The 27989-nt window shown below is 42.7% G+C and overlaps 1 protein-coding gene across 4 annotated transcripts in view; it reads right to left on the bottom strand.

The window, feature by feature from the left end:
- Positions 1-27989, bottom strand: part of LOC111953363 (nck-associated protein 5) — a 106244-nt gene that overhangs the window by 19407 nt on the left and 58848 nt on the right. For 3 of the 4 annotated variants that reach the window (XM_070435550.1, XM_023972589.2, XM_070435549.1), the window contains 8 exons: positions 23470-23538; positions 21111-21149; positions 20725-20844; positions 13108-13212; positions 11482-11670; positions 5920-9530; positions 4590-4695; positions 405-492 (listed from right to left, as the gene is read on the bottom strand). In XM_070435550.1, coding sequence (XP_070291651.1) covers positions 405-492; positions 4590-4695; positions 5920-9530; positions 11482-11670; positions 13108-13212; positions 20725-20844; positions 21111-21149; positions 23470-23538 — 4327 coding nt within the window. Of the gene's footprint in view, positions 1-404; positions 493-3758; positions 4126-4589; positions 4696-5919; positions 9531-11481; positions 11671-13107; positions 13213-20724; positions 20845-21110; positions 21150-23469; positions 23539-27989 lie in introns of those variants that run through there. The other variant, XM_070435551.1, reaches the window with a different exon arrangement.

The following is a 27989-nucleotide window of genomic DNA, read 5'->3' as shown; positions in this document are numbered from 1 at the left end:
TGCAGTGGGAGAGTGGCGTGATAATAAAGAGTCACTCTGCCAGTGACAAGACGAATCAGTCCTGCAAAGATGCAGGAAATACTTTTATAGGCTCTAAGCTTACAGTTTTTCTCTGGTATGAGAAAGTGTTACATATGCAAGTCCCACATGCATTTGCCATTAGGTGATGAATGGCAACAGCTATTTCTGTATACTACAAAAGCCTAAAATAAGAGACCGTTTGTATAATCTATTACAGAAATACTTTACACAGAGAGCAAAAGTTGGAGATGTATTGCTGGTGACAACTGAAAATGTCTATGTTGAAAAATGTATTTTAATGTTGCTTATTAGCACAAAAAAAAAAAAAAAAATCAGACGATAGCTCAAAGTACAGTAGGCCCATTGCTACAGTAAAACCTTACCTATCATGTGGTCCTGACATGAAGTCTCAGGGGTGGGGTCCTCCTCATTCTCTCCATGCAAGCTGATCTTCTGTGTCACAATGCTGGTCTGGTGGAAAAAAATGAAGGATGAAATGCATTTAACTTTACTTGAGTTCTCACAACATACACTACCGGTCAAAAGTTTTAGAACACCTACTCATTCAAGGGTTTTTCTTTATTTGTACTATTTTCTACATTGTAGAATAATAGTGAAGACATCAAAACTATGAAATAACACATATGGAATCATGTAGTAACCAAAAAAGTGTTAAACAAATCAAAATATTTTTTATATTTGAGATTCTTCAAATAGCCACCTTTGCCTTGATGACAGCTTTGCACACTCTTGGCATTCTCTCAACCAACTTCACCTGGAATGCATTTCCAACAGTCTTGAAGGAGTTCCCACATGTGCTGAGCACTTATTGGCTGCTTTTCCTTCACTTTGCGGTCCGACTCATCCCAAACCATCTCAATTGGGTTGAGGTTCGGGGGATTGTGGAGGCCAGGTCATCTGATGCTGCACTCCATCACTCTCCTTCTTGGTAAAATAGCCCTTACACAGCCTGGAGGTGTGTTGGGTCCTTGTCTGGTTGAAAAATAAATGATAGTCCTACTAAGCTCAAACCAGATGCGATGGCGTATCACTGCAGAATTCATTGGTAGCCATGCTGGTTAAGTGTGCCTTGAATTCTAAATAAATTACAGACAGTGTCACCAGTAAAGCACCCCCACACCATAACACCTCCTCCTCCATGCTTTATATTGAGAAATACACATGTGGAGAGCATCCGTTCACCCACACCGTGTCTCACAAAGACATATCTCCAATTTAGACTACAGACCAATGGACACATTTCCACCGGTCTAATGTCCATTGCTCGTGTTTCTTGGCCCAAGCAAGTCTCTTCTTATTATTGGTGTCCTTTAGTAGTGGTTTCTTTGCAGAAATTCCACCATGAAGGCCTGATTCACGCAGTCTCCTCTGAACAGTCAATGTTGAGATGTGTCTGTTACTTGAACTCTGTGAAACATTTATTTGGGCTTCAATTTCTGAGGCTGGTAACTCTAATGAACTTATCCTCTGCAGCAGAGGTAACTGTGTCTTCCATTCCTGTGGCGGTCCTCATGAGAGCCAGTTTCATCATAGCGCTTGATGGTTTTTTCGACTGCACTTGAAGAAACTTTTAAAGTTCTTGACATGTTCCATATTGACTGACCTTCGTGTCTTAAAGTAATGATGGACTGTCGTTTCTCTTTGCTTATTTGAGCTGTTCTTGCCATAATATGGACGTGGTCTTTTACACAACTGATTGGCTCAAACGCATTAACTTCCTCAGGATTGGTGGGTCCACTGCGTGACAGGTTGAGCTTTTGTAGGGTAATGCGATTAGCATGAGGTTGTAGGTAACAAGAACATTTCCCAGGACATAGACATATCTGATATTGGCAGAAAGCTTAAATTCTTGTTAATCTAATTGCACTGTCCAATTTACAGTAGCTATTACAGTGAAACAATACCATGCTATTGTTTGAGGAGAGTACACAGTTTTGAACATGAAAGTTATTAATAAACAAATTAGGCACATTTGGGCAGTCTTGACACAACATTTTGAACATAAATGCAATGGTTCATTGGATCAGTCTAAAACTTTGCACATACACTGCAATCTAAATTGTACCTGGGCTGGAATAATACATTATGGCCTTTCTCTTGCATTTCAAAGATGATGGTACAAAAAAGATTGAAAAAAACGGTTGATTTTTTCTTTGTATTATCTTTTACCAGATCTAATGTGCTATATTCTCCTACATTCCTTTCACATTTCCACAAACTTCAAAGTGTTTCCTTTCGAATGGTACCAAGAATATGCATATCCTTGCTTCAGGGCCTGAGCTACAGGCAGTTAGATTTGAGTATGTCATTTTAAGCGAAAATTGAAAAAAAGGGGCCGATCCTTAAGAGGTTTTAAGATGGAAAGAAATTCCACAAATTAACTTAAGAAGGCAAAACTGTTTATTGAAATGCATTCCAGGTGACTACCTCATGAAGCTGGTTGAGAGAAAGCCAAGAGTGTGCAGAGCTGCCATCAAGACAAAGGGTGGCTATTTGAAGAATCTCAAATATAAAATATTCTTAGATTTTTTTAACACTTTTTTGGTAACTACATGATTTCATATGTGTTATATCATCGTTTTGAGGTCTTCACTATTATTCTACAATGTAGAAAATAGTAAAAATAAAGAAAAACCCTTGAATGAGTAGGTGTTCTGAAACTTTTGACCGGTAGTGTATAATATCAAGTTCTAAATCATGTTTATGACTAATTTGTTTAGGCATAATGACAGAACATTGAAATAAAGTGTTATTAAATGTGCCTCACAACATCATCAACAGATGGTATGTTATTTGTCGGAAAAATGGTTGGGCAGACCGGGGAACAAAGTAACACTTTTAGGCTTTTGCTTATTGAAAATATTATTTGATTTAGATGATATAATATTGTTATACAAACAACATGCATATCTCAACTACTATTACACACTGTAACTACGTTTCTAGAACATACCAGCCGTTTACAATCCAACCAAAAGTGGCAGGAGTGAAATGTTACAATTGACCCAGTATGTGGGGTTAAATGTAACAGGGAAAGGGGAAAGGGGGATACCTAGTCAGTTGTCCAACTGAATGTATTCAACTGAAATGTGTCTTCCGCATTTAACCCAATCTCTCTGAATCAGCTGCCTTAATCGACATCCACGAAAAAACAAAAAAACAAAAAATTATTGATGAATTTAGGCATTTAGAGACACCACCGAAGCATTAGCACATTGTACAACAGCTTTCTAAGTGGTTTCTAATTTGAGTTATTAAGCTCTTACAACTGACCCCGTGTTACATTTTTTTCCCAGTCTCCCTTACATCATTGTAATGTGCATCGCATTGTATTCATAATTGCTTTGCTGCTTGTGTGTGTATTCAATCTTTTGTATTGTGGCCTTAACATTCCTTGAATACCATCTGCACAGATAATAACAGAACAAACTGCTAGTTCAAGGACATGTCTGRTATGATTCATAAACCACAAACAAGCAAAGTACACTTTTCTACAACGTGATAATACTTTATATACTTCTACGAAGCCAGACATCCAAAATAACAAACGCAGCTAAGCTAACACAGATGCAATAGCTGGCATATTCAGATAGAACATTATTGATATATATTCTGTTTCCCTTTAGCGCTTAAACCAAACAATAGTGGAAGGCGATTCCTCAATTCTTTAAGCGATGACTCAAAACAGAATCGACAAACACCTTAGATTTACAGAAGTTACTATTACATTTTCAGAGCCTCTTTCATAATAGGTAGTTCTGTCAGGGGATGCAACAAGGTAATTGATCTAATATGGAGGTGGGCTAACAGAGTGTGATGTTGAAAAAGTGTTCTCCGAAGGTATAAAGGGGATTTGCAGGTCATAAACACTTATTTTCTTCTGTTGTATTTCTGTAGAGGGGAGATGGAGATGAAGCTGCAAGGATAGTATTAAACAGGCCTTTGTTGAATTGAGTGTCTGCGATAAGAGCCTCCTCATCGCTATCAAAGTTCCCGATCAGCTGGATTGAATTTCCTGCATATTGCATGTGGACTCTTTTTTTCTTTCTCCCCCTCCCTTCCTTGCTCTCTCTCTCTCTGTCCCTGACAAAGAACAAATAATATCTTTTACAAGGTCAGAATTACGTGGCACTCTAAGTCTTACAAAAACAATTTTTTCTATGCAAAGCTTAGTATGTGGTTCAACATTGGTAGCATATCTCCCAAGATGAAGCACTTTAGTGTGCGCTCATGTTTGTATATGTGTGAAGGTTGGCGGAATTTGCAGGTGTGTACACAAACTAGACATACGACATGGAAAAAGTTATGGCAACAGTAAATTATATGGAGTATACGTACAATCCAATAAGCAACTGACCAGCATGAGAGCATGGAGGAAGTGGATACTGAGGTTAGAGGAAATAGTGAGAAAATGGTGAGATTATGAGGAAAGATGGACAGATAATAGAGAGAGAGAGAGCGAGAGAGAGGGCGCAGTCGAGTGAGAGACCCATGCAATATCCTGGAAGCCGAGCAACGTTTCGTTACAGGACCCCTTGCTCACTCACAGCTGTATCGGAGCAGATCTCCAAATCTCCCGTCATATCGCTGTTTCTCTTGGGGATGGAGATGCCAGGGAGAGATTCAGCAATGGAGTCGCCCTTCCTCACACTCCTGTATAGGAAACATGATTTGATACATTTTCTGTCTGTCTGCTTAACTGATTTCATATGAACCGTGCAGGTGGAAAGAGATCCCGGGTGATAAATTCCACTGTTCTCACTCAATACGGCCTCCACATACGCAACATGTAAAGTGTTGGTCCCAAATTTCATGAGCTGAAAAATAATTCCCAGAAATGTTACATATGCATACCAGCTTACTTCTATCCAATTTTATGCACAAATTTGTTTACATCCCTGTTAGTGAGCATTTCTCCTTTTCAAAGCTAATTCATCCACCTGACAGGTGTGGCATATCAAGAAGTTGATTAAACAGCATGATCATTACACAAGTGTTGGGGACAATAAAAGGCCACTGTGCAGTTTTGTCACACAACACAATTCCACAGATGTCTCATGTTTTGAAGGAGCATGCAATTGGCATGCTGACTGCAGGAATGTCCACCAGAGCTGTTGCCAGAGAATTGAACGTTCATTTCTCTACCATAAGCCGGCTCGAACGTCATTATAGAGAAACTAATTCTGATTGGCTGGGCCTGGCTCCCCAGTGCCCCACCCAGTCATGTGAAATCCATTGATTAGGGTTTAATTCATTAATTTAAATTGACTGATTTCCTTATATGAACTGTAACTCAGTAAAATAGTTGAAATTGTTGCATGTTGCGTTGATCTTTTTGTTGAGTATAGCTATCCCCCTACCGTAGGATCTGAAATAACCTTTTTTTTAACTGCTCTTCCCGACTCCAGTCTCATTGAGTGATAAATGTTTGTAACTACTCTTGATAAAAATCTGTCAGCTGAGATTTTAGGTATTATATCAATTTATGGGAGGAGGGGTAATTCTATACTCTTCCAGCCAAGATAGCTCAGGGCTGAGTGTCTCTAGATTCCAGGCTAGGAAGTGCTAATGTTCACTCAAGTAGAACCATAACTCAAAGAGACAGCTGGTGTTGCTGTTGTTGAGCTGTGTGTGTTTTTGTCTCTTTACATGCATGCATAATGTAGCAAGACTTGTGTTTTACAGCAGCATGAACACTGGGAGAAAATGCTAAAACGACAATCCGCAATCATTTCAGCATCACAGGAGACAAGTTATCTAATGAGTGTTCTTTTTCCTGATCAAATCACTGTAATTTTTACCTATGACTAATTATGCAAATGTACTTGAAATATTTGACAAATCACATTTTATGAAAGTTGCTATGGTAATACCAACCTTCCAAGAAGCTCTTTCATGAACTGGTCTTTCCCAATGTAGGTTGTAGAACACTGGATCTGATTGGCTATTTGTCCCATCTGAATATTGCAATGATCCATGATCGAGCTCAGCTTGTTCTCCGACAGCGTCAGCTCTGGACTCTTTTCGAACTGGCTGTCGATTTTCTTCTTGTCCTTCTTTTTGTCCGATTTCATCTGTTTGCCTCCTAGCACAGATCCGATCTTCAGCTCTTTTTTCTCATCTTTCTCTTTCGGGGAGGTGGCGTCTGATTTCTTTCCATTCAAGGCTGGCAGCTTGCTTTTACGCAGGCCGAACCAGTTGGCCAGAGACGGGCCGGTCTTCTGCTTGGTCTCCGATACTATTACCTTCTCTTGACCCTGACCTTTCTGGATATTCTCCTCGATCCCCATCATGACCTTCTCCTCGATGGTGCAGACTGTGGGGCTCACTGGTTGCTCTCCCTCATCGATTGCCCTTTGGGAACAGCCTGCCTGGACTTTGACGCTCTTCGYGWGGTCTAGTTTGCCGRGGCTGAGCACTTTCCCASCCTTTGYTGTGGYCTCCGGGMTATAGACAGGAGAGGCCGGYGACTCAAAYKGAGGATGAGATGCGWCCTTCTTGGGATTTCGGGWGTTCTTCAAGCCGATCCGGTCGGCGAGGGGTAAGCTACGCACTTCTTTYTGAKGTGGAGCYGTGACRCTCTCCCCCTTTGYRGTGCTCCRTGGCCCTTCACCRGTGRAKCCCGATTTGGAGGCTCTCTCCGGAAGACCCTGGTGGCTGTTTGAGCCTGTCATACCTCCGTAGTGGCTCAGCCTGTGGCTGGGGCAACGGACTGGACTTTCCCCAGATCCGCTACTGGGTTTAATCTGTAAGCCCTCAACAAACGAGCTCTGCCTTGTTAACGAGTTCCCCCTCTCTCCAGAGTTGGTGATGATCTGGGTTCGAATCTTCACATGTCCGTCCAACACGCTGATGTTGGGTTTTTCCATGTAGTGTGTGCTGAAACTCTGGCTGCGAGCTTTCGCCCCATTCATCCCCAGGACAGGCTTTAGGTGAGGTTTGGTCGTGACAGATATAGACCTCTTGAACAGTCTACTGTCACATTCCAACTTGTCACCAACCCCCTGCTCTGCCAACTCAGAGGTGTGTGCCTCCTCTTCCTGAATGATGCACTGGACCTCACCCTTAGTCTCTATGATGGAAGTCATGGCTAATGAATCAACATACACTGTCTGAAAACTGTCACACGGGATGAAAGCATTTGAAGTCACAGTCTCTTTGGAGACCGAGTTGATGTGTTCCTTCTCTTGCTTTCCTGGTATCGTGGTGGAGCCTTTCTGCAGTGAAGGGGGCGATTTCACAAAAGCTTTGAAGCCCATAGGAATGCGTGTCTTTGACGCTTTTTCAGTGGAATTTTGAGTGCTAGTTCCAGAAACGGAGGGTGGGTTTGCTACAGCCTGGGGAGGTTGAGTCATACTACTGTGAGGTTCTGTTGGACACTGAGGGTGGCCCTGCAGAGTTACAGGAAAACTACTAGAGGTCTTATACGACATAGAATGTCTATTGTCATTGGTACCTTTCTTACTTGTAAATGTGCTTTGAAGCGAAGAGCCACGTTGAGAGTTGTATGAGGGAGGAGGAACATTCTTTGAGCTTTTAGGCGCGTTTTCAGGGTGATCAGGCACATGCCCTGAGGCTGAGGAGGGGAGGTAGAGTTTTGTGGGGACCCGTTTCGAAGTGCCTTTAGAGGGGGTCTCATTTGAAGCAGGGTGTTGCTGGCTCGATTTGTCCAACAGTTTCTGAGGTGCGATTGCAGTACCGTAGCCTGCGTCCAGGTCTATGGTATCTTGGCCCTTGTAGGGGGGTGGTGGTAATAAATGTTGCATATTTGGTACAGGTGGGGGGTGGTAACTCGGGGGTGGCCCCCTCACAGTTGTAAGCGTGGATGGTTGAGCCCCTGGTTTAAGTGCTTGAGGTGACCCATCGTAGTTTGGTCTGATAAGTAAGGAGGTGGTGCGTCCAGGAGGCGGGGGAGGAGATGGGGACCTGAGTTCAGTTTTGCTGCTGGCTTCACAGTGTCTGTCTCTGGTAGGCTGTTCCCTGTAGTCCACGTGGTCCAAATGCCTTCTTAGGAGGTGTGGGGAGCCGGTTGGAACACTAGATGAGGAGCCCTTTGCCCAGTCATTCCTGCCAGGAAGCTTGTTGATCACTGCCTTTGGGCTTGTAGTGCAGCCTGGAGCTTTGATGAACCTGGACATCTTGACCGGAGGAGAAGAAGGGGACTTTGACTCCTGAGCTGTGAATCCGGAGGTTGGTCCACTGTTGCTTGTTTCTGTGGTGAAGCCCTTAGAAACCTTCAGTGGAGATCCTTTCCCCCGGCTGCTGGGGATCTTTGAGCTGATGGCCTTGGGGCTGGTGGAAGCATTGTTCATGGGAGGGACAGAGTGGCCTTTGTTGGATCGATTGGAAGGTGGCTTTATCAATTTCCGCAGTGGAGTGACGTGCATTTGCAGCCTCTCTGGGCTTCCCTCCCTGCTATTGCTGCCGTTGTTGCCTACTTTGTGACGAATGGGCCTATCATGAGGCGACAGTGCTGCATACTCAGCAACCCCATTTTCCTTCCTCCCAGGAATCTCTTTCCGAGCCCCAGCACCAAAAGACGACTGCTGAGCACTGAGTTCAATGGGCTGTCCGTCTGCATCGAATATAGCCATGATACTCTCCTCAGACTGGGTTTTAGCCCCCGTGTGTTCCTTGATTAGGCTGAAAGGCCTGGGCCTTCCGTCAGCAGACTGAGTTCGGCCAGGTTCCCTTCTCAAGCATTGTACGGGAAGCAGTTTGTCAGAATCTCTTGAGAGCCTCTTGATGTCCTTCTGCAGTTGCTCAGCTGTCCGGCTAACAGGCAGCCGGTGGTCACTGACCTCAGAGTGCAGATCCTCAGGGTCGGTGTCTGAGAGGTGGAGGGGGCATTCAGCCTCTGTGGGGCTGATGTCAAAGTGCAACAGGGAGGGGTTTAGAACAGCCGAGGTACGCCCCCCGGAGAGGAAATTGTTGATGAAGCTTTTGAGTTTTTCTGGCCGCTCCTTGGAGTTATAGCCGGGCGGGTGCGTCATACCCATGCTGCAGTTACTATCCCCTACTAYGCCACTGTYCTKCAGCCCRTCCCAGCTACACACACTGTCCGAGACGCTGTGCGACAGCTTCCTGAAGTACATCCAGCCTCCGTCCTTACTGGGGACGCWGTCTCGTCTGCAGTACGCCGAATGTAGCGATTCGTCGTCCGCATCATCAGAGTCGTACACAAACTTTTTGCCCCCCACCCCTGAGATAGTGGTCCTTCCCACATAAGTGGGCTTGGAGATTCCCTTGCTCCCACTCTTAATCCCCAGAGAGTAGATACCCTCATTAGAGTTCATGCAGTCCTTGTCACCCGACTTGGAGACCCAGGAGGATGAGGAGCCTTTTGGTTTTCTCCTCTGGAGCTTCCGCAGGCCTTCTAGGATGTGGCTCTCTTTCCTCCTCGTGGGGAGCTGCTCCTCCAGGGGGGCGCAGATGTTCCCGGGGGCCGAGGAACCCAGGCTCAACCTCTTCTCCCACGTCAGAGAGGACTGCAGGAGAAATACAGAGAGACAGAAGTCATTAGAAAACTCAGAGAGAACAGAGGGAGATTGAGAGACAGACACACAGACACATCATTCGAAAATTCAGCTAAATTGAGCTGTGCAACAGCAATCCAAGCATAAATATAAGGGTGTTCAAGCACCTGTAGTACTTCTCAGAGGATTTGTGACCATGGCCCACTCTCATTCTAAACAACAGAGTTGGTTGTGGAGTCATATGATTAATTTGCTAAGCTGTTACTCAGTCTGCAATTTGTTTTACTTCCTTTCACATGGTCTAATGGAGATACTAAGCCCTTTGGGTTATGGCTCAAGCTCCATATATAATATTTTGATTTAAAAAACAATGTAATAACACATATGGAATTCTGTAGTAACCAAAACGGTGTTAAACAAAATATATTTATATTTATATTTGAGATTCTTCAAAGCATCCACCCTTTGCCTTGATGACAGCATTGCACACTCTTGTCATTCTCTCAACCAGCTTCATGAGGTAGTCACCTGGAATGCATTTCAATTAACAGGTGTGTCTTCTTAAAAGTTAATTTGTGGATTTATTTCCTTCTTAATGCATTTGAGCCAATCAGATAGCCCTATTTGGTTAAAGATCAAGTCCATATTATGACAAGAACAGCTCAAATAATCAAAGAGAAACGACAGTCCATCATTACTTTAAGACATGAAAGTCAGCCAATATGGAACATTTCAAGAACTTTGTCGCAAAAACATTTCAAGTACAGTCGCAAAAACCATCAATCGCTATGATGAAACTGGCTCTCATGAGGACCGCCACAGGAATGGAAGACCCAGAGTTAACTCTGCTGCAGAGGATAAGTTCATTAGAGTTACCAGCTTCATAAATTGCAGCCCAAATAAATGCTACACAGAGTTCAAGTAACAGACACATCTCAACTGTTCAGAGGAGACTGTGTGAATCAGGCCTTCATGGTCGAATTGCTGCAAAGAAACCATTACTAAAGGACACCAATAATAAGAAGAGACTTGCTTGGGCCAAGAAACACGAGTAATTGACATTTGATCGGTGGACATTTGTCCTCTGGTCTAGAGTCCAAATTTGAGATTTTTGGTTTCAACCGCCATGTCTTTCTGAGACGCGGTGTGGGTGAACGGATGATCTCCGTATGTGTATATCCCACCATAAAGCATGGAGGAGGAGGTTTTATGGTGTAGGGATGCTTTGTTGGTGACACTGTCAGTGATTTATTTAGAATTCAAGGCACACTTAACAAGCATGGCTACCTCAGCATTCTGCAGCGATACGCCATCCCATCTGGTTTGGGCTTAATGGGACTATCATTTGTTTTTCAACTGAACAATGACCCAACACACCTCCAGGCTGTGTAAGGGCTATTTTACCAAGAAGGAGAGGGATGGAGTGCTGCATCAGATGACCTGGCCTCCACAATCCCCCGAACCTCAACCCAATTGAGATGGTTTGGGATGAGTCGGACCTCAGAGTGAAGGAAAAGCAGCCAATAAGTGCTCAGCATATGTGGGAACTCCTTCAAGACTACTAAAAAAGCATTCCAGGTGAGGCTCGTTGAGAGAATGCCAAGAGTGTGCAAAGCTGTCTTCAAGGCAAAGGGTGACTATTAGAAGAATCTCAAATATAAAATATATTTTGATATGTTTAACACTTTTTTGGTTACTACAGGATTCCATATGTGTTATTTCATAGTTTTGATGTCTTCACTATGTAAAAAATAGTACAAATAAAGAAAACCCTTGTATGAGTAGGTGTTCTAAAACTTTTGACCGGTAGTGTTCAGCTATGTGTTACTTATTTTTTTTTAAGCTGATTGAAACCCCACATTGATAAAGTTCATAAATGAGAGCGACAGAGACAAAGAAGAATAGACAGAGACCGACACACACACAGAGACAGAGTGAGGAGAGGTTGGTCTGGTCATCGTACCATTTTCCCACAGGAGCGTCCTTCATTCCAGGTGTAGGAGCCACTGGAGTATTCACTGCAGGCGCTAGACAGGGACAGCTCGCTGCTGCTACAGCTGCTGCGTGGGTAGACTGGCGCTTGCACCGTCAGACTCAGCTGGCTCAGACACTTGGCCACAGGAAGTCCCGCCTTTCCGTTCAGTTGGACATCCTGCAGGATGGATTCCAAAGACACCCTTAGTCATGATTTAGTGCCACATACATTAACGAGTCTGGATAAAGGGGATTAAGGTGGAGAAGGTAGAGACAATTATGAGAGATGCAGGAAAACACTACAAAAACACTGATTAACAAGCCTTATTTCAGCTTCTCAGTCTAGAAGCTATAGAGTTGGGTCTGGACCCATACAGCGTGTTATATTGTATTTTAACTGAAAGGCTTTCCCCATCACTCTCCAGTGTTTATGTCTTGAATGTCTTCAAATCTAGTCTGGGACACAGACACATGGCTGATGCCAGGGGAGGAGCATGATTTGGGTTAGTAGCTAGGGGTGACAGCTGATGGGCTCCAGTGAAAGCCAATTACCCAGGGAGATAAGGGAACAGCTGGAGGACAGGTGGCAGGGGTGAACAGGGGCGAGCGGGTTGGAGCGTGTCACAGAGAGCTTCACAGGGTCATTTGAGATGGTAATGATGTCAGAAGGTAAGAATATGGCCGGGCATCTATGACTATGCAATATTGAATCACTGGTGCATTTTACAAGGCTGTCCAAACACACACCGCTTTTGTCTTTGTACATTAATGAGAAAAAAAAACGGGGTCTTTTGCATGTCTATTGAGTGTTTTAAGTTAGATTACCAGTGGCTGATATTTTATGTGTGAGACTTTCTGGGGTTTTCAGTATTCCTGTAAAGTGTTACGAAAGCTACTGCTTCGACTCTATAATTAGCCAGTGAGATGCAAATGATCAATCATACTTTCAGAAGCAATCTCCCCAACAGATGTTTTCTGCATCAGTCCTATTCCACAATTCTGTCCAAACAAATGTCGATTCAGAATTCTAATCAATTGTTCAGTCAGAGAGATAATAGGAAGCGAACTAATTGGCCCAGGAAATCTGTACCAATCTGTACTGCAAGTATATCACATTTGCACGGCTTCTTTTCCCAAACTCATTACCTTGTCGCAAACACATGAATACATTATCAGATTTCAACATTATTACACAATCAATTTTTCACTTTTTTTTGTTGCCACATTTCTATACTATATATGAAGGTTTATCAGGTTGGGTCCTCAAGGAGTAAAAGGACACAAGACCAGAGTGAATTCATTTTAAGACCTTAATACATAATATATAACTTGACTAATGTTCTACACTATCCCGCAGACTCATTTTTACTGAAGACGAGCCTCAATCGATGGTCCTCTGGTAAAATGACAAGGATTTATACCTTTAAGAATGTGATACTGCCAACTCTGCTTGCCGAGTACGGCAGATCAAATCCCCAAATAGGTAGATCTGGTATTTTAATCCTCCCTAATGATTTCTCTGGGCTATACGTCAGTTCTGATGCCTGGACAATACATATGGGTGAGGCTGGGTGGGAAAAGAACATGCCATTGGATTGTTTTCCATCAATCTTACATGAGGTGGAGAGTCAGTGTTCCTGGATAGCGGGAAGCTTTTGCTCCTCTCCGGCTCCAGGAGGAGATCAGAGGCAGACAAATCCATGATCCGAGAGTGGAGTTTCTGAAAGGACAAGAAAGCACAAGGTCTTACTGAATGTCTCTACTACATACAGAAATGTATTCACTACATAGAGAAGGCATTTAACACATTCAACTGTACAGAAGAATGTGGCAATCAAACAACTATATTATTTGCATGCTATTTTGCATTTCATGTTGGTGTTCTGTATCAATCACACCTTTCCAGTAGTAGATTAATGAATACACAATAGAAAGTCTACCATCAAACATAAATCATTTTCATTCAAATCTCACAACGAAAACGAAAAAAATCACATTTGAGCAGGTCGCAAAAATGCTTTGGTTCAGCCGTACTTTCCCAGGGCTTGAAAGTAAACCTCTTTCTCCCTCCACTGAGATCGTATGCAGGGCACTCTTCAATAGTCTTAGACTCAATGTCATTAATGTCATCTGTTAAGAATAATTCATGTGAATGGGAAATAATTGCATTGGGGAGCGAGGGATTCCTTTGATTTTTGTATTCATGTTCAAACACTATTTTGCGATCCATTATTTTCTTTGGTTTCCGTTCACAGGGGAAGGATACAAAACCAAATACATTTTCACATATTAATCCTCCAACCTAATTACTGCCCGGTTCCCCGTGCTCGGATCTACTTAACGGCAAACATGCTGTAACAAAACACTCGATTTATGCCACATTCCCCTCGAAAGGCAACTTTAATGCTCGTTGAGGGAGGAAATTTTCTGCTGCGCTCATATCTATTTTGATTTCTCCATCTCGATAATGAAATACAATTGCCAGATTCCTGTACTCTGCACTAACTTTCCTTCCCGTGCTGTGTACGCCCACTCTAGATGAACATAACCGCCAGAAGGATTTCACGCTGCCGTCGTTGCAGCGATGAGAGTCACCTTGTGGAACTTTGAGTGTATAGTATATTAGCTTAAGTCCATCTATAGTCTTCCTTCAGTGTCCACAATTAATCCCAATCATTTGAAAGTTATGAAAATGATTATTTGCATGACATCATTAGTTGGAGATGCGGGCGATATCCCACAATGTTCCTTTAACATAAATGAAGTATATCTGAATAAAAAAGACAGGGAGAGAGTATACAATATGACAGGCCGAGCCTAATATATGTTTACCTCTTTTCTTACTCAGTACAACAATAGAAATGCAATTTCTACCTCACATCATCTCTGTTCTACTACTCAGACTACCCAGATGGCTCCTTGAGTATAGAGCTACTCCTCTACTAAATCACAGAGGACGCTCAGAACATGTTTATTAAACAACAGTTTCACACCTCGTAAACTCTCTGCTGCACAGCTGTGTCATTCAGGAAGCACTGATCTCAAACTCCTTGCCCAAGGCCAAACCATAGTATCACATTATCCATTATTTCATACAAACAGCCTTCATGTTTCCAMCCGTTTAAGTGCGAGATTCCGATGCAAGATTTTGCCATTCGAGAGTTTGTATGTGCTGTCTACCGTTACACTGAGTAACAGGGACAGAGCTACAGTATGGAGGTGACCTTCCGAAAATAGCCTTTAGCATGAAGACACCGGCTCACTACATGAGTCCACTGATCCAACAAAGAAACAGAGAGCCAGACAATAAGTCGAAAAGCTTGAAATAAAATCAGTCCCAGTGCTAGTGATCAACACACCGGCCGAGCCCTGGGGTCCCGGAGGCTTCGAGCTAACAAGCCTTCCTGCAAACGCAGCGTGAAAGCCATAGAGATAGATACACTATTGCATTGCATTTATATCTACGGTGGAAACCATATTCCTGGAAGCCATATTCCTTTTACTTGGGATGACAGCCCCTTGTAACCAGTTTCTTTTGAAATCTCCAAGAAAAAGATGCATTCATGATGAGAGGGATAACAATCCTAGTCCTTTGTTTCATAAACCCAGCCTTGGGCATTGACAATTGCCACTTGAACATTGTGTTCAGAACATCCATGGACTACTGTCAGAGGATCAATAGTCACAATCTCACTGAAAGCAACTAACCAAAGCCACCTRAAGACCTCCCAGGAATTTACAGGTAGGTCTCCTTCATTTCAAGGCTCAACATGTTATGTAACATTTGTGATGACTGCTGCACGAGTGTAATACACGTCATGCAATGTGAAGCGAGGCTTYAGTAGTAGAACACCAGCTAATACATGYRTCTTCAMCATATGGCGTCCCKTAGGCTAAAGAAACACTTCCCAGGACATAYGTCTTGGTTGACTCGACATGGAATCTCAATGCATTGCATTTGTATTGATCATGTTTGAAAAGCTACAAAGGCTTGCTTGTGTKTGAGCCACCCGCTGCGAAGCACAGAGAATGGATGGAAATAGTTCCAAGTGGTGCTGTTAATTGTAGATGCATTTATACGGTATGTGCAAATTAAGAGCGAATTGGTACTAGTTTAAGGGAACATGGATGTAAACTGGAGATGTGGATTAAATCACATTTAGATGACCCCTTTATCTCCCTAGAGTGCCAAATTAAGCCTCCCTCTTGTTTCTCTTTCTGTAATCTCAGCCCCATTTAGACTGAGTTTAAGGGGACACTGACTCTATCCTGCAGACCAGCTAAATGATGATAGGCTATAAATGGCAACATTCTAATGGATTAAATCATATTGATTTCCAATGGGTTTTTGTAAAAGTAATTGGTTTGTATTTTGATGTGCGTGTGTGTGGGTTGGTTCTTCTAACCGTGTGGGGATCTAAAATCCCATTAAGTTCCCACAAGGGTAATAAAATGAGGAAAATTCTCCCTCGTGGGGACATTACCCACGTCCCAATGAGGACRAAGGTTTATTTTAAGCTTAGGGGTTAGGTTTAGGGTTAGGGTTACAACTAGGGTTAGAGGAAAATAGGATTCTGAATGGAAATACATTTTACGYCCCCATGAGGATAGAAGAAGAAAAACTGTGTTTGTGTGCGAAATTTCAATTGAGTTGAAATTGCTCAACCCATCATGCAGTGCTGTATATCTGCAGCAACAGGACACAAACATTGTTTTAATTGTTTAAATGAATATACTCAATTTTGACAGTATATATTTTATTTTATTTTCATAAATGGTGACCATGTAATGCTCTCATTACATATTGTCTGGTTCTCTAGTACTGTACAGCATATTGTGTGCTATCAGGGACCTGGAGGGACATCAATACTCTCTTTCACAGCTAATAGGCTATTTGGCTATTTTCTGGAAATTCTGAACCTTGAGGTCATCTCAGTGGAATGCTCCGTATTTTATAACTTGGCCCAAGTCAATTTGGTCCAGAGCGGTCGCGATCGATGGGGATGTGGAAAAGGATTAGACGCAGTGTGCTCTCTTGTTCTCCATCGTCAGTTAACTTATGAAATATAGAAAGAATGATAGAGCTGTTTAAACTGGATTAAATGGAAATGTAGTACAGTATATAAACAGCATGTTGAGCCTCTAATCAATTTTATTTCATCCCATTTTTTGCACAGTTCCTGCACATTTGATGCTAAATAGTTTTAATTAGTTTGTTAGGTATAATCAAATTGTTACATAAAATATATTGTTTATTGCTTACACATTTATGCAAAGACTTAAAATGTAAGAATTAAAGGTAAGTGACAGTAATTAAATGAAAAGGTTTTAAAACACGATCTGCTTATTTGTAGTTCAATTTGAAAATCAGATTCATATCATGTACATAACTGTGAATTAACGGAGGCAAAATATACCTACTACAGCTTGTTCTAAACCAAGTATTTTCTTGAATACCGCTTAACTTCCCATTATGACCTAAAGTTTATATGTAGATGAGAATTCTTCCCCTGTAGCTGACTCAGTCCAGGTTGTCCTTTACAGTGGACTTAACATGCCAGATGGCGTCTCTCTCACCATAAAGCCCGTAATAGAAATGTAGTCCTCTCTGAAGCCATATCGCTCCTCTCCAGGGTATAGGCTGTCCACACAGGGGGGTGGGAGTGGTTGAGTGTCAGGAGAAGAAAAGGGGGGCTGATGTTATCGTAGGGGTGCAGGATTACACCTCCTCAGCACAGTCATCAATGATTCAGTCAATAGTGTCACAAGGCCTCCGATGGGGAGGGGTGGGGAGAGGGAGGGGGGACATGGGGGGCGGACAGCTCCCCCATCTCTGTGTCTCTTAGGGCTAGCCTCACTGTACCTGACCGCGTGGAAGTGTGATCTCGCCAAGGACGGAGGCACACTGAGGGACCTCACCTTCTCTGTTACTACCTATTACCTAATCTACGTTTGATTCTGCACTCAAGGCTTGGTCTTCCCTTAGTCAGAGGATACAGGTAACGTATGGCAGGGAATTGGCTAAGCTAAGACAAAACATGGCTCTTGTACTACTCTGAGACATTAACCAGAGTAGGAATACTGTGCAGGCAGTCCAGTTAACACAACTCCAGCAAAGGCAACCCTTTGAGGAGAACCATTGTGCTAAAGCCCATCAAAATTCAGAATGCAAAAATTACTGAATGGTACTGTGTAGCTACTACGTCCTGCCAGAGGGGCCTGGGAAGTTTCCACGGCAACCAGGACCTACTTTTACGGATAATTGTCAACTCAATTATCACTCGCCTGTCATATTTGATAAGGCTGCATAAGTGGAAGGAGGGAATTATTATTCGCTACTTATACACCTTACTAAACACCTGGCCGAACTGCAGCGAACAGAGCTTTGCAGCATGTGAAATGCCAAATTACATGAGGCGACAGCAGGTCAAGCATATTCCCAGTATTCCTAATCACAATCTCAATAGAGAGCAGTGATTCGTTATCAGGGAAATTCAAGATGGCCCCAGGGGCCAATAACACATTTAATTACCGACTCCCAGAACAGTAGAAATGAAATACTCTGACTGAAAGGAAATATTAATATGTCTAGCTCTACTGTCGCTAATTACTATTTGATGGTAGGTTATGGTATAAAGGTAATTCATGCAAACCCCTAACTTGCCTAGTTAAATAAAGGTTAAATAAAAAAATTATWATAATAATTTTTAAAAAACAGAAGGTTACCTGCAGCCGTTTTAGAGGGCAAAATATTAGGCTACTTCAAGAGAAATGATCCACAATAAGTAGCAAGGGAACTGATTTCAAACCCATGTTTTAATTGACTCAATCAATCATATACTCTTTCAGCACTCGTATTACTAGTCATCGTTGTCACAGCCACCTTTATAGAGAAACTAATCCMAGAAATAGAAACAAGGTTGACAACCTGAAACATATCGACAAAACCACAACCATGAAAGAATCATGAGATTTTCAATAAAATTAATGACTGTTTGAGGAATCCATGTAAAAATACAAAAAAAATCCTCCTATAACGTATGATTTAGCTATCGCTTACACAAGTGTCAATTATTTTCTTGTTGTTTAATGTGCTGGCAGACATCGGTTGGACATAAAGTTAGACATAAATCTTTCAAATCTATCCGCCTCCTTCACAATAAAATCTCACTTCCTCACTGCTGAAAAAATGTGTTGCTACAAATCCTCATTCCCGGCATACTCCCTCGTGAAAAGCCAGCTCTGTCCCAAATGGTACCCTATTTTCTACATAGTGCACTTCTTTTGACCAGAGCGCTATGGGTTCTCGTAAAAAAAATTTTAAAAAAAGTGCACTATATAGGGAATAGGATACCATTTGGGACAGAGACAGAGGCTCCTGCTACACAAGCAAATAGATTTACGGTATATTGCTCTCTTCAATGTCTTGTTGATCACGTTGTATATTGAACCCAAATGCTCTACTGAACAGACTGAATACGCTAACATTTACTCTTGTAGGATATAACCAGAACATACATATTAGTTTATTAAATCAAAATATTATTAAATAGTTACAAATAGTGAATAAACAATTACACATTTCACTTTATTCATGCCCTGGTTAAGTTGGGACAAAAATAGTGCATCCACAGCTTCGCCCAATCTGTTGGGACGACGAAAATGCCTACCTTCCAGTCAAAATTGTACCCTTCACTGGACAATGTGGACTGTGACTTTCAATTATCCATGTGTCAGCATAGCAGAGGGCGACTGACAGAGGGCATACTCTCTCCTGAACTTGAGGTAGATAAAGGATTGTCGTCAGCTCGCTCTTCGCAATTCTCATTTATATCCTTTCGAATTTTGTCAACACCTGAACAAATCGTGATGAGGGTCTATTGATCGAAACATTGCTTAAACGAGATCCATTAAAATGGTTTGTGGACTATTCAACAATACCAGTGTTCTGGAGGCTGTTGTTTTACAGATATTGTCAACAATAAAAAAAAGTTATTCTTCAACTATAACTTTCTTTGTTTCTGTACCTGGATGTGTTGACTTGCGTAGTACCTGGATGTGTTGACTTGACAGGACCTGGATGTGTTGACTTGCATAGTACCTGGATGTGTTGACTTGCATAGTACCTGCACTCAGCTCTCCCCTGAGCTCCTCTCATCCATCCTTTCTGAGCCACATGTTCTCATTAAGACCAGTAGGAGTCTCATTATCCGTCTGTGCCCTCTATAGGCTCCCTGTACCCCCATCCCCCTGAGCTCCCTCTCACACCCCACATCTCCCTCCTTTACACTGTGGCAGTCTGAGAGCCTCCACCCACCACTCTGAGAAGAGGTAAGGTAACGAGAGCTGGACGGCCATAGCTGCAAATCAGATTAAGGAAAATCCATGCGGCCATTTTATAGCAGACATGGTTGTCAATATTTCTCTCTCTGTCTCTCTCTGCAGTGACTGGAGTAAATGATTTCTGTGTTACAGTAAGTGTGCCTTCCTACCCACAGCAGACTACATACACACACGCGCGCACACACACACATACCCTCCCCTCTCTCTAGCATCTATGTCTGTGTTACGTGCCACAAGGTCTGGTGCGCTAGAGGTAATTTGGTTGAGAGGTTTACCGTCCCCCCGAGAGAGCCCAGGATGGATGAYGCGAGTCTCGGTACTTTCTCAAATGATCTTGTCTGAGCCCTGCAGCTCCGTGGAGGCTGGATGGTTCATGAGCACACAGTTTTTTTAGCGATGATGATATCACAGAYCCCGGACTCAGGATCACATCGCCATCACAAAACGATGGATGATCTAATATCGCTGCTCTTCAGAAGTTTGAAGTGAGCAAATTTKCTACTGGAGCAGATGTCCTTACACCCACACTGTTGCCTTCAACGATATTGAATACAAGAACCAACATAGGTCTAATACTGAAACTAATAGCAGTGAAATGCTATTTTAACTCCATCAGTCAGGCACACCTGAGTCATGGCCAATAGTTGCTCTATGAGGTTCTATCGTGGTTCTGGGACAATGAGGTGCTATAGTGGTTCTGGGGTAATGAAGTTCTATCGTGCTTCTGGGACAATGAGGTTTTATATTGGTTCTGGGAGAATGAGGTTTTACAGTGGTTCTGGGAAAATTATGTTCTATTGCGGTTCCGGGACAATGAGGTTCTAAAGTGGTTCCGGGACAATAAGGTTCTGTAGTGGTTCTGGGACTAGATGAGTGGACAGGTCCCTACCTGCAGGAGCAGGTCTGATGCAGGTCGGACTCGCTGCTGGAAGAGGACACTCATGGTCCGGTTTTGTTGCTCCAGGTCAAACACTCTGGTCCGCAACTTCAGACACTCCTCCCTCAGATCCTGCATGGGGAAAAACAACAGAGAGAGAGTTATTACAAGCAGAGGTGTGAACTTACAGTGATGTGTGACTGTCCTAATATGGACACCATAAAAGTTGATCAGTTAACACTAGATAATGAGAAGTGTCAACAACAAAAAAAGTGAATGGTAAGATTAAGTTTTGAGCTACTGTATTACATACATGTCTAACTACATCATTGGATCTAATATTAGTATAATTCTGAGACATTTTTATAACACAGTTGCTATGGAAACCAGACTCCTACCTTTTGGGTGAGCAGTGCCTGCACAACTTGATTGGCAACCTAAAACAGAATGAAAAAAGAAACAAGATTTATCCAAACGTTTTATGCAAGCTGTTTAGTGACGGACCATAATATGGTGGCTGTTATGGGTGAGAAAGATGAGTGAGAAAGAAAGAAAGAAAATGTCTCTAGTTGACCCACGACCTCAACTCTAAACTGCCCCTGCCCTGTGCATGCCGACGCYGCATTTCCTCACTTCCCCTCTTCCTCCAACAACATTTTATACACTAGTTCCTCCGACCGCTTACAAAATTATTACAGGCTTTAGTGAACACGATGTCCCAATACATTACAGCATTGTCCCCCCGTCTGCCCTCCCTTGGAGGAGTGTGTTGATTCCTAAGGGGCCCAATCATCATAAATCTGACGCAGGGTGGCAGAGAAGGCCAGTAGCGGCCCAGCGAAGCAGAACAGATTGGAGCCAGACATGCTGCATGTCTTCATGATGTTTAATTGTCTTCTGTTGATTCTGTATTGACAGCAGTGTCAGGGCTGATGTAGTGGCTTGGAGAGTAAGGGGTTGTGTCCTGAATGGCACCCTATCCCTTATATACTGCACTACTTGACGCCATAGGCCCTGGTCAAAAGTAGCGCACTAGATAGGGAATAGGGTGTCATTTGCGACACAGCGGTCAGTCGGAGAGAAGAAGTGGCGGGCTAAAGTACTGTTGTGCCTGGGCTTTGCCCGCAGAGCGCCTCACTCCCCTACCACTCTTCCGAGTYTAGACCGCAATGCCCCATCGACTCTGACTCTGATTACAGCCCATTGATTGCTCGTTAATTCACTGTAAGCACGCATTGGCTTTTTCTCAGAGGTGTCCTCTCTCCCTCTATTGAATAACGGGAGATGGAGTAAATATGATTAAGTGATTGAGCCCTGTGGGGGGGTGATACAGAGCTGCTCCTGTAAAACTGGAAGGGCACTAATTCAAAGAATATTTAATGATCTTCAAGTTAGAATCTAAATGACAACAACTGATAAATAAAACAACTTATAAAGGCTTTATAGAGCATTTATAGTTCAAGTCATACTACATGAAGTGTGACATAACAGTCTCTTGCATCTGATGCATTGCCAAATGTGGCATAACTCCTTTTACCAGACTTTCAATAGCAAAACATTTGCACATGTTAACTAAGTGGAACAAAAATTATATATATCAAAAAAATATCATTTTAAAAACTAAAGTGAGTGGCCAGCCCAAAAAGCATACCAAACAACCACCTCTCTGCTTATGTAGAGATAATAATCCACAATCTTTTTATTTAAAAAATGCATCATTACTAAACAAGCCCTGCGTTCTCTTCAGTTTCCAAGGGTCCTGAGCCCATCAGCAGAGTTGTTAGAGCTGTGGAGACTTCCGCATCACAACATGCTCATTAGTGAGCTAGCTCCAGTCAGAAGAGACTTCAGAGGACAACACAACACCAGACCAGACATCAGAGCAGCACAGCCTTGCTTTTTGAGGTCACGGAAGTGGAAAAGCGATTTGGTCTGGGCCCACCCCAGGCATTAGCCTCCAAGGCTGCAGCACGGTGTGGAGTTTCAGACAGTATGCTTGGAGCATTGCAAAACAATTGCCGCCCACAGATGGACTGTTAACAACACAGATAAAGTATTGTTAACGCTCCATGTATCTCTCTAGCCTTTTCTCTCTCTTTCTTTTTCTTTCTTTCATTCTCTCGCTTTCTCTGTCCCACTATCAATCTACATCTCCCCTCTCCCCACCCCCACTCCCTCTGGCACCAGAGCCCAGATCTCAGGTCATATGAGTCCCAGTAGCTGGCACCACAGTGTAGACCAGTCTGTCCCTTCTGGCACCCGCGGGCCTCCGGCCTTCCCTCAGGGTGACTCAGTGTGCGGTCCGAGCCAACAAGCTCATTAATTGCTGTCATTCGGCTCCCTCAGGCCACCATTTACCCAGCTTCTCCCACAACACAGTTCGCCGTCAGAACGCAAAGTACCTCTTTCTCCATAATCACATTTCCTTTGGAGAGGAATTACTTTGGGATTGCATTGATAGAATTTGAGAGCAGGAAAATTGTSTATTGAGAAAAATCTCWAAGAWAGTCAGTAAAGGTAGAGAAGGATACTGGAAATAGTGCAGTGTTTGTAAACTGTTTGATCAGTATTATCAGTAAGATCTTAAAGAAAGTCACTAAAGGTAAATAGAAAAGAATATAACTCACAATAAGTCACAGAATAGGAAAGAAATAACATGTGTTACTGAGATGTAGGCTATCATTAGTGTGGTGAAAAATAGAATTCCCTCACTGAGGTTGAGGGCTGGGTGAATAGAGCGAGGGTTGGACTACTCACCTCATCTAGACAGTGCTCATACTGCTCCCTCTGGCTCTCATTCTCCAAGGCCAATGCTGAGTTTTCCTCCTGTACAGCAAAATAAAACACATTTAGTGATGACTGAAATCCACCGAGAGCTTGTCGTTAAAAGCAATTCATACAGTTTGTATGCATCAGATTTATTTATGAGCCATTTACCAAAACAGTAATGAAGGAAGAGGTAAAGTGATTAAAGTAGTATATAAAGAAATACCAGGCGGTGCCTGCTAGTCAATTTAAATAAATAAAAAACAATCACAGGTGGTAATAGAACAATCAACATATAATTATCTACCYTGATTGACATACACTGAACAAAAATATAAACGCAACATGCAACAATTTCAAAGATTTTACTGAGTTACAGTTCATATAAGGCAATCAGCTAATTGAAATACATTCATTAGGCCCTAATCTATGGATTTCACATGACTGGGARTACAGATATGCATCTGTTGGTCACAGATACCTTAAAAAAAAGTATGGCTGTGGATCAGAAAACCAGTCAGTACTGTATCTGTTGTGACACCATTTGCCTCATGCAGAGCGATAAATCTCCTTCGCATAGAGTTGAACAGGCTGTTGATTGTGGCCTGTTGAATGTTGTCCCACTCTTCAATGGCTGTGCGAATTTGCTGGATATTGACGGAACACGCTGTMGTACACGTTGATCCAGAGCATCCCAAACTTGCTCAATGGTGACATGTCTGTTGAGTATGCAGGCCATGGAAAAACTGGGACATCTTACGTTGTACAGATCCTTGCAACATGGGGCCGTGCATTATCATGCTGAAACAGGAGGTGATGGCGGCGGATGAACGGCACGACAATGGGCCTCAGGATCTCGTCACAGTATCTCTGTGCTTTCAAATTGACATAGATAAAATGCAATTGTGCTCGTTGTCCGTAGCTTATGCCTGACCACACCATAACCCCACCTCCACCATGGGGCACTCTGTTCACAACGTTGACATCAGCAAACCGCTCACCCACACAACGCCATACATGTGGTCTGCAGCTGTGAAGTCGGTTGGACATACTGCCAAATTCTCTAAAACGAAGTTGGAGGCGGCTTATGGTAGAGAAATTAACATTCAATTCTCTGGCCACAGCTCTGGTGGACATTCCTGTAGTCAGCATGCCAATTGCATGCTCCCTCAAAACTTGAGACTTCTGTGGCATTGTGTTGTGTGACAAAACTGCACCTTTTAGAGTGGCCTTTTAGTGTCCCAAGCACAAGGTGCACCTGTGTAATGATCATGCTGTTTAATCAGCTTCTTGATATGCCACACCACTCAGGTGGATGGATTATCTTGGCAAAKGAGAAATGCTCACTAACAGGCATGTAAACTAATTTGTGCACAACATTTTAGAGAAATAAGCTTTTTGTGCGTATGGAAAATGTATGGGATCTTTTATTTCAGCTCATGAAACATGGGACCAACCCTTTAGATGTTGCATTTATATTTTGTTCAGTGTAGATGTGAAATGATACTGCATATGTGGCCAATGAAAATAATGCCRAAGGCATTTGTAGTCTCTCCAATCTTTGTTTTCATATGAAAAACGATTGATGCAACAAATCATATCTGTGTTGTGTAGCGCAAGACTACACTGCCAGAGAACAAGATAACAACAAGAGAGGATTTGCCGGAGGTCGAAAAGGTCAGGTGTCAACCATAAGACCGGGGCCAACTAATAAAAACCTGCAGAAGTACAGTATCTCACAATGAAAGGTCAAGGGGATTGAAGTTATGATCCTGAACTTTAAAGGTACAAGTAAGAAGTTAGGTAGAATGGGCTAGAAGGGGCTAATGTGAATATGTCCTTGTTTTAAGTGGGGTGGGGGGGTGAATATTGCTTCACCTTTTAAGGGAGAGGGGCTATTGATCTCCTCTGTTTCTAGTTTGTCAAATGCAGGCGGTCCAGGCAGGCCATATTAGAAGCTGTCAACATCGCTCCGGCTAGCTCGCCTCTCTCGGCACATGCCCTTTAGTACAAACAGCCAGCCTTTGATTAAAACCCAGGCGAAATAATTGCACCTAACATATTCTCCTGCCTTAATCGAAATGGCACAGAGCTATAACAAACGAGCAACTTTGAGATGTACACGAAAAGCCCTTTACAAAAAAAAATTCASTTGTATTAATATTAGTAAAGTAAAAACTCCTAGTGAAGGCAAATAATTACCCAGAGGTTGCATATAAGCATGTTTTTGAATGTTTCTTATCATATTCTTTGTGTGGGTAGTAACTGGTTGAATCATCTTTCTCTATGGGACAAGGGGTCGGAGAAAGGTGAAGTGACGTGCTGTATTGACATTATTGTTGATATGGGAAGAGTGTGGGAAGATGCGTCTACTTCCATCAAACGGAGCCTGATAACCGCACATCTCAAAGCATCCAGGACGAACGCTGAACATTCTCTGCTCGCGTTAAAAGCATTTCAGACACCTTCATTACAGAGCTCTTTTGCCACCTTCTATTGCAAAACGTCACGGAGAGCGTCTGACATCGCAGACCGAAATCGAACAATAAAAATATTATTTGAGCCTAGTTGAAAACCAATATTTGGGTACAGCCACAGTGCATAATCAATTTCACTGTGAATGAATGCGGAGCTCGGCTGCGACGCGTTATCAACAAAATGCTCAACTAAATAAATGTCTCATGTCAGAAAAAAAACATTTTGAATGGGGATGAAAAGAGCAACTAAATCACATAATGAACATGTATTCATATTAGCGCATCCTGTCAATGTATTGCTCCTACAGCCGCTACAATTAAAGCATAGCAACTACAACTACTGTTGCCATAGATTTTGAAACATATAAATTATGCATGCCATTATAAGTTTCTTTTTATAGAACAGAATTCATGCATGATCATCCAGATACTTTTCTCCTGCTGAGTTCCCATGATTAGAGAAGTGGTTTTCTAGAATCAGGGATGTATTTTTCTTTTAAACTTCAATGGAAATTAACTAGCTAGAAAACAGAGTTACAGACAGCAGGAGTTTTTGCTTCTGGCTTACAGTAGGTTTTGAATTGGGGTGAGGAGGGTGGAGAAGGGATGAGGGATTGTATGGACAGGGCTAGAGCTGGCTGCACCACAGTCAGTTCTCACTCGGCCTGTAATTGAACAGGAGTTAGAGCCAGCCCTGCACTGAGACCAGAGTGCCAGCTGTCCTTCTGTGACGCCTGTACGCCAGGCCTCCTTTCCCTGGCACCCGGCTGCCAACTGTGCCAGCCAAGCTGCATGGGCACAAGGCTGGGCAATGGGCATGCACACTTGCTCAAACTGCAGACAGTTACCCAAGAGCCAGTCACRCTTGCTCTAGTGCTCTGTCTTACTATGGAGTCTCTACAACACTTGGGTGGAAAGCTAGAAGCATTGAGAGTTGAGCTGGAATGGATGAGTTAGGTACATCATCTGTCGCGATGACTTGTATTCCATCCTCTGTCCAAATCCACTCGAGATGAACCCTAACTCATTTTGTCCTTCGACCGAAAGTCTAATCACTCAACGACACTACTTCCATTAGCGTTTTTTGGGGCCGTAAAAAAAATATAAATTAGAGTGGCAGCATTAACTGATCTTCCAAGCATCTGTGAAAAGAACACACGTTTTTCTTCTTCTCCAAGATGGATTTTATTTCATAAAGGATTCAATCTAAACTTAAAGGAAGAACCGTTTCTAAAGGCATAGCATGCCCACCATGGTAATGAATGATATCAGTTGGGCTGGGCTGGTGGGGGGGGAAATAGAAATGGGCGCCCTTACTTAGTGTCATCACCGTTTACACATAACAAAGGCCAGTGATGTATTGCCTCGCCGTTGTTCTAGCCGGTTCTCTTCTGGAGGAGCATCCATCACGGATGCAGCGGACCGAAGAAAATGGCAGATAAATTCCGATAAACTCATTTAGAATGTAGCTTTTTGGGGTAATGTGGGAAGCTTCCTCCGACAAATCACGAGACAGGCCAGCCATTATTTTTCTTTGACTGCAGGGAAGACAACTTATACAGTGATAGAGGAGCTATAAAAACAACAAGCAATTACATTGCATTTTGTTGTAATTAGCCTTAACTGCAATTTCTGTCAGCGTGGCGTTAGTGTCACTGTTAATAATGTCTGTAGAACGTGCCGGTTTCTTGGGTCGTCTATATCTGGCAGCGTTTTCTCATGTCTGAGCTGTCCATRGTGGCTGAGGAGRAGACCTGGGTTCAAGTAGTATTATTTGTTTTTTTTAATACTTTTTCTGCACTTGATTGAGCTTGTCTGGCAGCAATGGGACCAATGGAGTAGTCCTAAAAGTGCAAAACCAAACCCTTCCCATCGGGCACTCCGGTAGGGGTTCTATCATACGCTCAAAGTATTTGAACATTAGCCACAGACCCTTCATAAATGAGTAGGTGGGTCTCTGAGCGTAATTTGATTAAGTCTTAATAGACTTAGCCCCTTTAATTGCTGAGGAGATCTGAAAGCCTGGTGTGTCAG

Source organism: Salvelinus sp. IW2-2015, linkage group LG27 (genome assembly GCF_002910315.2).
Source record: "Salvelinus sp. IW2-2015 linkage group LG27, ASM291031v2, whole genome shotgun sequence".
Lineage (NCBI taxonomy): Eukaryota > Metazoa > Chordata > Actinopteri > Salmoniformes > Salmonidae > Salvelinus > Salvelinus sp. IW2-2015.
Note: the sequence above shows the minus strand (reverse complement) of the source record. Positions and strands in the feature narration are given on the sequence as shown.